The sequence below is a fragment of the Corella eumyota genome, chromosome 3, assembly GCF_963082875.1.
Source record: "Corella eumyota chromosome 3, kaCorEumy4.1, whole genome shotgun sequence".
In the NCBI taxonomy this organism is placed as follows: Eukaryota; Metazoa; Chordata; class Ascidiacea; order Phlebobranchia; family Corellidae; genus Corella; species Corella eumyota.
Window position 1 is genome coordinate 8,909,391 of NC_137492.1, and position 10,413 is coordinate 8,919,803.

At 31.5% G+C, this 10,413-nt stretch overlaps 4 protein-coding genes across 5 annotated transcripts; 1 reads left to right on the plus strand and 3 right to left on the minus strand.

Annotated features, from left to right (window-relative positions):
• The first annotated feature begins 373 nt into the window (after nt 1–373).
• Nucleotides 374–2,673, plus strand: LOC145745313 (transmembrane protein 53-like). The gene is made up of 5 exons (XM_082563350.1): nt 374–693; nt 764–916; nt 1,078–1,226; nt 1,323–1,529; nt 1,926–2,673. Exons 1-5 carry the CDS (start codon nt 591–593, stop codon nt 2,238–2,240), a joined length of 927 nt encoding a protein of 308 aa, XP_082419476.1. The 5' UTR covers nt 374–590; the 3' UTR covers nt 2,241–2,673.
• On the minus strand, nt 1,860–3,921 carry LOC145745314 (UDP-N-acetylglucosamine transferase subunit ALG14-like). 2 transcript variants are annotated; one of them, XM_082563352.1, is made up of 6 exons: nt 3,877–3,921; nt 3,669–3,810; nt 3,513–3,565; nt 3,260–3,437; nt 3,026–3,185; nt 1,860–2,949 (listed from the first exon to the last, which is right to left on the minus strand). In XM_082563352.1, exons 2-6 carry the CDS (start codon nt 3,755–3,757, stop codon nt 2,776–2,778), a joined length of 654 nt encoding a protein of 217 aa, XP_082419478.1. In that variant the 5' UTR covers nt 3,758–3,810; nt 3,877–3,921; the 3' UTR covers nt 1,860–2,775. The 2 variants fall into 2 exon arrangements, with proteins under 2 accessions (XP_082419478.1, XP_082419477.1); XM_082563351.1 differs by having other exon boundaries at nt 3,669–3,915.
• A 172-nt stretch (nt 3,922–4,093) lies between these two features.
• LOC145745310 (T-complex protein 1 subunit alpha-like) lies at nt 4,094–6,260 on the minus strand. The gene has a single exon (XM_082563348.1). The coding sequence runs from the start codon at nt 5,989–5,991 to the stop codon at nt 4,306–4,308; it is 1,686 nt and encodes a 561-aa protein (XP_082419474.1). The 5' UTR covers nt 5,992–6,260; the 3' UTR covers nt 4,094–4,305.
• Nucleotides 6,261–6,689: 429 nt separating this feature from the next.
• On the minus strand, nt 6,690–10,212 carry LOC145745311 (large ribosomal subunit protein mL37-like). The gene is made up of 10 exons (XM_082563349.1): nt 10,024–10,212; nt 9,122–9,231; nt 8,835–9,039; nt 8,645–8,754; nt 8,289–8,413; nt 7,993–8,090; nt 7,727–7,859; nt 7,454–7,608; nt 7,215–7,331; nt 6,690–6,902 (listed from the first exon to the last, which is right to left on the minus strand). Exons 1-10 carry the CDS (start codon nt 10,186–10,188, stop codon nt 6,714–6,716), a joined length of 1,407 nt encoding a protein of 468 aa, XP_082419475.1. The 5' UTR covers nt 10,189–10,212; the 3' UTR covers nt 6,690–6,713.
• Nucleotides 10,213–10,413: the final 201 nt, after the last annotated feature.

The following is a 10,413-nucleotide window of genomic DNA, read 5'->3' on the forward strand; positions in this document are numbered from 1 at the left end:
CTAGGTAAGTTGTCAAAACCCCCGATTTGTGACGTCAGTAATAAAACGTAAATAAGTTTAGTACAAAAGTTTACTCCTGTTTTTAACAGTTTTTTAATGTTTTGTTTAATTTTATTTTAATTTTAAACTGTTAAGAACCTTGTTAAATTATTATACATTAGGTTTGATTTCATTTTGTTTTATTTAAAGGCGGTAGTTTACCCCGTTTTTTTTTGTATTGTACGATCAAAAAATATTTGGAATCATTATTTTTTATAATTATCCGCCCAAGCAAAATTCTCTGCTACTCTCTGCCAGAAAGATGGTGGTAAATAAACTCTTGGTTTTAGGTTTTTTTTTTGTATTTTTTTGTATATATCTATGTGGGAAAGTCGAATGCGCCACTTTAACATAGAGTAACATCAGTTACTCCGACCCAGTTTGGGATATTATAGCGATTATATTTGCCCCGTAATTATGCTGTTGATTAAGGGCTGGCTTAGCAGAAGTCCATACCGTTTATAGCGTATTACCCAACTGCCCAAGGGCGCCACAGCACGAAGTTTAAACTAAGGGTTTTGTTCAATAGTAGGACAACTGTAAAGTAAATAATGTCAGCCAGGGTTGGTACATCTGCAATGTCTTCAGTTAGTTCAAGAAAAAGTGGACAGGAACAAGATGATATTGAATATAACCTAAGCTTTCCGGCTTCAGGTAATGTTTTCTTGTGTTTGCTGGATAAAAAAATCTTAAGTTTTTATATTACTTTTTGCTTTAAATGAAGGTCAAGAAATTGGTGAATTTGAGCCAGTCGTCTTTCTTTTTGGTTGGATGGGAGCACAAGATAAAACGTTGGCAAAATATAGTGAACTTTATGAAAAGGAAGGCTGCATCACCATTCGATACATTCATCCCTTTAAAAGTTTATTTAGCGAAGGTAAAATACAAGCGTAACAAAAAATAGTATATTTGTAGAATTTTTTAAAGTTTGATAATAACTTCTAGTGCTTTAATAATTATTTTTGTCGAAAATTATGTTAAAGATTTATTAAAAGTCAAATTGATATATATATATTGAACTTGTTTATTATGTTATAGATCCATCAGATTCTGATAGCCTTAAACTGGCAGCAGTTAAATTAGTTCTTCTTTTGGAAGATTATGATTTACAAGACAATCCTGTTTTTGTGCATGTGTTAAGTAATGGAGGATATTTCGTGTATCGCTATTTTGCAGATTTAATTCAGGTGTGTTGCATTGTTTAATAAAAAACTCAACATTCCCCATCAAAAAATAAATTTTTAAGATTTTTAAATTGTTTATGTTTTAATATCTTTTCACAGAAAAATGATGTAAATATAGCAGGAGTTATTCTTGATAGCTGTCCAGCAAAGTTGGAATTTTTTGTGGGAGTGCGTGCAGTTGTACAATCAGGAGTTTTGCCAAACAAGTTTGTATCTGTGTTTTTCGTCATTATGTTTTCATTATTTTCAGTATTTGTCTGGATTAAGTCGTTGTTCGGATTGGCAAAGAGGCCGCAATTGTTTGAGGTAGGCAAACCTTTTTCTTATTTATATTTTTTTCAGTGTAATGTAGTTGCCTTGGTACTATGTTTGTTTTTTAAGACATCTAATAGGGGTCTTTTAAATTTTTTTTGTACTTGCGTAATACTTAAAAAATATATAGTTTACTGGAAATTTAAAGTAATATCTTGTTGTAGTATTTAATTATAACATTTTTGACCTTATCAGTTGGGTAATTATTGATTATTATTGTCGAATAATAAGTCTAGCAATTGAGTTTTGGCTTAGCAGAAGTTTGTATTATTTATGGTGCAAAACCCAAAACCTCATGTAGTAAACAAAGTGTTCTTATTAATGTCTGTTTATTAAATAAATTAGTTTTTAAACTAACCTTAATTAAAAAGAATTACTATTATGTTTTAGTACATGAAAAACTCAACCGTTCATTCATGGCCTCATTTGTTTCTCTATTCAACCACGGATGTAGTAGTTCCGGTTAAACATGTAAAAGAAATGATCAGTGGGCGAAAAAAAGCTGGCTCACTTTTTATCAGTAACCACAATTTTGAAACTTCTCCCCATGTGCTACATTTAAAACATTACCCCGAGCTTTACAAACAAAAATGCGTCGAATTCGTGCAAAAGTGTTTACGAATATATGATGGAGAAACAGACCTGAGTGAAAAACTGTCACAAAATAGTGATGTGGATGTACAGCAAGTAAGCAACAACATCTGATACTACTAGGTTGATTTTTATTACTGTTTTTCTGCCATAATTTGTGGCCGAGTTTTTACTATATATTATTTTTTTAATTACTTATTGTATAAACCTCTTATATTTTTACCGATTACTATTACATACTATTTTTTTATAAATTATTTTAAGTAATAAAAAGAAGCAATATGACATTAATTATATATTTTTATCACAATATATTCTCCAAAGTTTATTTAAAAATTTTAATTGAACTTTGGTTATATATATTTATTATTAGGCAAACCTATAAAATATACATATGCAGGATCGAATAATTTTGGAATGGTTAGGGTTTAAACCATTAGATCCTACATATTTTATAGGTGACCATTATAAATTGGTTTAAACAAAAAACAGCATAATTTTGCTTCAACAATTTGCATAGTGTTGCATTCACAACAATAAATAAACATAAAAAGAATGGTTATGTGTAATTTTTAAAATACTAAAGTGAGATGATGTAGAATGGGTAAGACTGCAAACATAATTTTTTAACAAACTTAATTTTATCAGATTAAACTATACGCCCACCAAGGTAAATTGCCTTTGGATAATCTTGTAAGAGATATGGCCATTGGATAAAAAACTTATTACAAAAAGGATAGAGTATGCGGCCACTCATAGACATGGTGGTAACACGACAAAGACTTTCAACATACACCAAGTCACTCCAACACAAACCTACTACCTGCAAACATCGTTAAAAATAAACTTTAAAAATAGAATTTCATCCAAAATTATTAAACAAATTTAGAAGGACTTACTTTAAATATTAATGCACTAATACATATTGGTATACAAGTTCCAGGCCCATTGCACAAAACAAGATCAGGTTTACATTTGTAACATATTGGAAATGAACAAAAAAATGCAACTAATGTAGTCCACACAGTACTACTCCATGATTGGGCTACTTCTCTACTCCTAAAAAAAAGAAATGAGTAGCTCAGATATTTTATTGTTTCCCTATTAGGTAATTCATTAAACATGTTTTGTACCTGGGTATTTTTGATATAAAGTAATCTTTATCAATTATGCTGTTTTGTAAATTTTCAAATTCTTTTATTTTTTGTACGCTCATTAAATCGGTATTTGCAACAACATAAAATCTTGGCCGGTACAAATTAGCGTAAGAAAGCGCTTCCAACGTCCTTAACAGTTCACTTGTATGACCACCTAAAAGACATGGATAATATAGAGATTCTATATTATTTATGACACGACTATCGTCTATTTAAAGATGAAGTTTACCTGAACCAGCTACAGCAAGAACTTTAATATGTTTTTTGTCAATCGCCGACTTGCTGTTAAGCGTTGAATAAACATAAATAAGCCTCAATACAGCTAGTATAATAACAGCTAATATAATAAACAACAACATAGCGAGTACAGGTAAAATTTGCTCACGTGGAATTTAATGGAACAACTGTTATGCGATAGAGTGGGTAACTTATTTTGCCGCACCAAACAAGCCACATCGGTATTTTCGTAAACATTTATCCTCGATGTCAAAAAGACGACTCCACAGCCTTACATTTGTTATTTATACCTATTGAAATAATAATGTTTACAATTGCCCGAAAATAATACTACCTATTTTTTTGGTTTACAGTACCTTGTTTAATGGCGCTACAGCATGGAAACGATTGAACCTATACCCTCCTGCAATGAAACAAAGCGTTCTGCAACAACCGTGATTAAGTTTTATTTTGATTAAATAATATCTTATCTTCCAGTTTTATTCTATAGTTACATTTTGTTTTATGACCCTAAGCTAATTCATAACTTGATAAGTAGGTTCAAATACATTTTATTATAAAGCAAAAAACAACTGTTGCTTATATTATTCTATTAGAACTTTCCAAAGGAATTTTTTGGGAATACAAACGCAAAGTGAAAAAAAATTATCATTAAAATATAGAAGCTGCACTTTTTTTGTGAAATTGGGTAACAAAAAACAGACTACAGACATAAAACATGCTTTAGAACACTAGGCTTTACATTTGACTAGGTTATTAACAATAACAAATCCAAAAATTTTAAATCAGATTTCCAAATCCCCCGCATTTAAAGCCTCTTGGTAAGATTTTCCACCCTCTTTTTTCTCTGGATACAATTTAATAAGGTCGTCAATTCGAAGGATAGTAATAGCTGCTTCTGTTGCCAATTTAATACTCTTGCTTTTGATCATGGTTGGTTCTAACACACCTGCTGCTTTATTATTTCTAACAACTCCTTTAACCAATTCTAATCCGGTCCATTTTAATTCCCTTCTTTCTGGGTTCTTCTGTGCCTCATTGTGAAAAGCTCTCAATTTGGCTACAAGCTCTGTGGAATCTTGTGCGGCGTTAATAGCTAGGGTTTTTGGGATAACCAGTAACGAATGTGCGAATTCGGCAATTGCCAATTGCTCCCTAGAAGCGACTGATGTAGCATAATTTTCTAAAAAGATGGAAAGAGCTGCTTCTATAGTACCGCCACCTGGAACAACACTTTTTGACTCAAGGACACGTTTAACAACACACAAAGCATCATGAAGTGATCTTTCCATTTCATCACAGGCAACATCAGTTGGTCCTCGCAGAATGATGGAGGAAGCAGATCGTACTTTTGGGCCTTTGACAAAAATTAATTCGTCATCGCAAATTCTTTCTTGGACAACTTCTTCAGCAATGCCAAGCATGCTAGCATCAAAACTCTCCTCCCCATCCAGATTGGCTAATGTAGAGCAGAGGGTTGCTCCAGTTGCCTTAGCAACTCTCTTTAAATCTCTTTTAAGAACTCGACGAACGCCCATGGCTCCTGCTTCAACAAAGTATTTTAAATTTAAATCATCTATTCCTCCCGTTGTCAGAATAACATTTGCTCCGGTGGCCATGATCTTGGCAATCCGTTCTTTGGTGATGTCTATTTCACGTTTACGAATGTTTTCAAGATTTTCGGGGTTCTCAACAATAATATGAACTCCCATTTTCATTTTGGTCTTCTGAAGATTAAAATCTAGACATGCAATTTTGGCACCAGTAATTTTTTGTGGCATTGCTTGAGAAGCAACTGTACAATTGATGGCATATCCATTTACAAGAATGCTTTCTTTAGCACTCTTACCATGTGCCTTTAAGATATTAACAGATTTAATTGGGTACTTGGCTACACCCTTGGTGTCAACAAACTTTACTGCATTCGCTGCATCAACAACCATATTGGCAAACAAATCAGAATCCACACCAATTATTTTTGATGACATAGATGTTTTAGCACAGTTGACAACAACATCTTTGGACAAGTCACTAACTGGGATAGTAAGATTCTCGTTCATGTACCGGATTGCTTCTTTGCAAGCTAATCTATAACCACTAATAATGGAAGTTGGATGGATTTTCATTTGTGCTAACTGATCTGCATTTTTAAGCAATTCAGCTGCAATAAGTACCACAGATGTTGTTCCATCCCCGACTTCTTGATCCTGAAGATCAGCTAACTCACAAAGGACCTTCGCAGCTGGATGTTCGACATCTAAAAGTTGAAGAATGGTGGCTCCGTCATTTGTTACGGTCACATCACCTACATCATCCACTAACATTTTGTCAAGACCAACTGGACCTAGTGAACTTTTAACAATGTTGGCTATCGAGGTAGCTGCTAGAACATTCTGGGTGCGTACATTGCGTCCGGTTGTTCTTTCCCCTCCCACAATCAATGGAGCTTGTGCATCAATGCTTCCCATCATTTTTAAAATTAAAAAATAATTTGGCTAATTATAAATTTAAAAACTGCACTGTCATAATTGTAATAAATATGTTAGACTATAGTTCAACGGTTAATCTAAATTTAAAAACAACCGCCTTATCGCGGTAAGCAATAAGCATTATCTGATTATATTAACTTGACATCAAACGATAACTTTAACCAACTCTCAAGTTAGTACAAAAATTACCCTAGATCATAACAAAGTAGTAGAGCTAACCACTACACAAAAATTGTCAAAAAATCATTGCCTTTGGCCAATTATAATCAAAAATATGTTGCTAGGGGCCCAGGTCTTCTCTTCCATTTACCGTTTACTAAACTAACGAAGTCGAATACAAAAATTAAACATGTGTGCCAACGACAATAGTCCCGAAGCAGCGGAACGATGAAAAATTCGTTCTGGAATTTTCTGGACCATTATTTTTTAAATTATATTTTCTTTGTGTAAATATTATTTAAAAACTGAGGCATTGTTAATTTTGATATTATATTTGAGCTGTAAATCGTGAAAAAGACATTTTTGACTAATTTTTATTTTCTTCTTACCAAGCTGCACAACCTAACCTCACTATTATTATTTAATAATCATTTCTTTTCTTAAAAAGTTAAACTGCAAATTGCTAGCAATTTTTTTAAGTTAACTACTATGGCAAACTTTATTATTTTAAACCTTTTAAAAAGAGCAATATTTATTAGCATTATTTACAAAATGCCATTCATCCACATTGATTGCATTTTTTTAAAAACATTATGATTATATCCATGATAATACTGGGGATCATACCAGTAAGTATGAGCACATTCTTTATATAACTTTGAATGTTGGAGGCTATGGGTATCATCCAAAAGTGAATTAGTCGCTTCTTTTGCAAAAAAGTCATCCACCCATACCTGGAGAGGTGATTGGTTTATTTATCTAAAATCTTTTCATTACAAACACTTCCATATGACATTTTTTTGTGTTTATTTTGGTTGGTAAGGTTGGCTTTACAGCCAAAGCATTAGGTTTTATACGTCACCTTGTTCGAATTGACTTTGTCAGTTTTGGATATTAAAAATTATAACTACATAATAAATATTCTGATTTGTTTTTAGCTCGGTAGGAGTTTAACTATTTATAACGTCTTACTCAAGGGCGATACAGCATGAATGTAGTTAAAACTAAACCATAGTCTAAGAGTATACTATTTAAATTACAGTTACCATGTTCTTAATTCCATTATCGTTTTGGAGATTTGTTGTGTTTAGTTGAAAGCACATAAAGTTAAACATTTGTCCGGAACATCCAATAACTTGTGCAACCAAAGGCTCATCAAGATCCTGTAGATCATCCAAAACAAAAAATAAAATTGTAAGAATGTAAATAAGACATTCGCCACATTTGTCAGCAGCATTTGTTAGAAATCTAAATTTAAAAAAATTACAAATTCTTAAATACTGACCCTAAAACCTTTGTTATTAAGTTCCACTGCCCGACTGTAAAGAGAAGAGAATACTGTAGCAAGCATTCTACCATGCATTTCAGATGCAGATAAATTTGATTTGTTAAATAATATCATTGTTTGAAGGTGGGGAAAACCAAAACTCTGCTCTAAACCTTTAAAAGAGAAAAGGAGAGAAAAATAAAAAGAGAAAAAGGAATTGATTAGTTGCAGAGGGTGTGTTTCTTTAGAAAACCCAAGGATAAGCAAATACAAAAAAAATCATTTAGTAACCTGAAGTAGTATTTAAAGTGTAATTATTTGTAAAAGGTATATCAAGAATTGGTAGTACAGGATACAAACTATTAAGATTCTCATTTTCAGTTGATTTTACCAAATCTTTCGAAGCAAATTTTTCTAAAGGGTCCTAAAAATTTATTTTTCTTGTTCAATGAAATATTAGAGAAATTTGAAAAATAAACTAAACTCATTATTGCTAGTTTTTCTACTTAATTCGTAGTAATAAAACTTTTAATATTATTTAAACTTAAACTACTTGCCTTTGACAAAACTTGTATATCGGCATGACCATCAATGCTTATTGTCCATGTGTTTGCATGATTTGTGGATTGTAAAGTTTTTTCATCGCGCACATTATCTTTAAATTAAAAAAAGTTTAAAATAAAATTGTACAAAATAATAATAATAACGACAGAGTCTACAGAATTGTTTTTAAAAACAAAAAAAGGAAGTTTTTGTACATAGCAATATTAGTGAAAAAATAAGAATAAAGGACTGTAATAAGTAACTATTAAATTAAGGTTATTTAAAAATATTTCTAAATTTTCACACTAACTTCTTTGAAATAATGAGGTGGTACGAATTCCCTCTAGATTGATTCGATCAAAAAATTTAGCACTAATTTTTGCTGCATTCATATCACATAGTCGAATTAATTCCCTCGCTACTGTACTGGCAAGTCTGTTGTTTAAAGCACAAAATTTATATTATATATACCGAATATTTAACTAAAGAATTTATTAAAAAAAGTAGTTTTAAAATTTATAAATATGCATAGTAATATAAACTAAACTAATTTTTAAGTCTAGGTCGGGGTATGATTAATCCGTAAAGTAGGCTATATCTAAAACAAAGATGCACAAAAAAACTTTTGGTAATAAAAATAGATATATATGTCACAAACAATCAAACCTGTCTGGCTTGCAATAAATATCATAATTATCTTGTTTGTAAGTCCTTCTTGTATTGGTTTTATCAAGGTTTCGTGGGTCCACATCAAAGAGGTTCGCATGCTGAACAACCTTAAGTAATATATACGAAGTTTGCAGTGTTAAAATGTTAAAAGCAACAAAACGACTACAACAAATGTTAAAAATTGTACCTGTATCACTTTTTCTTTTTCAATTTGTTCAATAACACTGGAAATCTCGTCAATTCTTTTCGGCAAACCCGTTTCCGTGATTACTGACTTGGTAAGAAAAAGCGCTTGGGCCAGTCCTTCGGTAAAGACATAATTTGAATCAATTGAATATAAAGGTTCCGCATGATAATCTTCTTTTAAGTTTGCAGCTATTTTGGGCTTGTACCTTGAAAAAGATTAAGTTTAAAAGCCCAACCACAGCAAAAAATATATTTAACATTAGTCTTCACTTAATACACAAAAATTACCCTGGGATATATTTTGCTTTTTCCATTTCATATTCATAATCTATTAACTGTTGTTGATCGTAATTTTCTGGCTTCCAAGCTGAAGGAATGTTAGCAGGATTCCAGTCAGCCTAAACATAAATGTTAGTTTGAGGGTTGATTAAGTTAAAAAACTAAAAAAAATTTACAACTTGGTCTAAATTCTTAAAATAAAAAACAATGTATTTAACAAAGAAAATTAAAGTTATTGTACTACAGTATAACCACTTGTTTTTATAAATCTAGTTCGAAAATTTAGTTTAGTAATAAAGTAGCATAACTAAGTTTAGTAGAACATTTTGCCAGTTAAATTAAAAAAAAATAACTTGGTTCGGTCTTAGTCGCCCTGACTGGTCTGTAATAGGTATGGTGTTTGCTAAGTTGATTTAGACTAAACAGGCTAAATAACTCAAAAATTGGATAAAATGACATAAACTTTTACATAAGAAAAACTAAAATGCTTAAATTTTTTTTTTGTATTTTTTTATCCTTAATGTGGGAAAGTTGAATGCGCGACTTAAACATAGAGTAACATCAGTTACTCCGACCCAGTCTCGAATTGCCTGTGGCAGTTTGGGATATTATAGATTATAATTGCCCGATAATTATACTGCTGATTAATTGCTGGCTCAGCAAGAGTTCATACCGTTTATAGCGCCTTACTCAAGGGTGCTACAGCATGATATCAGTGGAGATTTAATCCAAGACCTCATGTGTGGTGTAGCAAGTGTTCTTACCACTACACCATGCTGCCAGAAAATTTGCATTAGATTTAACATTTTTTTAAAACAGGTACCAACAAATTAAAATTAGAAAAAGTTTATAAGAATATGTGACAATAGGTTATATAAAATAATAATATTAATAACTAGACCAGAACGTACATCTCTCCAATTAAGTGGAATTTTATATTTTTTTCTTCCTCCGAATTTCCTATTTGCTCTGTAGTTACAGCATGCTGTAACAGAAATATGTCTGACTTGATCAAGTTTAAACCGTCTGCCTTTACACAAGGCCTTTAAAGTATGAGTATATAGTGCATGAGCCATAACAAAGTCTAACCATTTATTAAATTTTCGTTAAGCAAAAATAAATACAAACAAAAACGTGGAGTAGACGTTATAACTGATTTGCAATGAAGTCACTTGTCACCAAAAATGTAGGTTTTAATTATTCTGCATAAATCCTAAAACTATTTTTGAACCGTTTTAGTTATACTCTTTATATTTAGAACATACGTTTGCCACATGCTGGCTATGTTAATTTTAATCTAT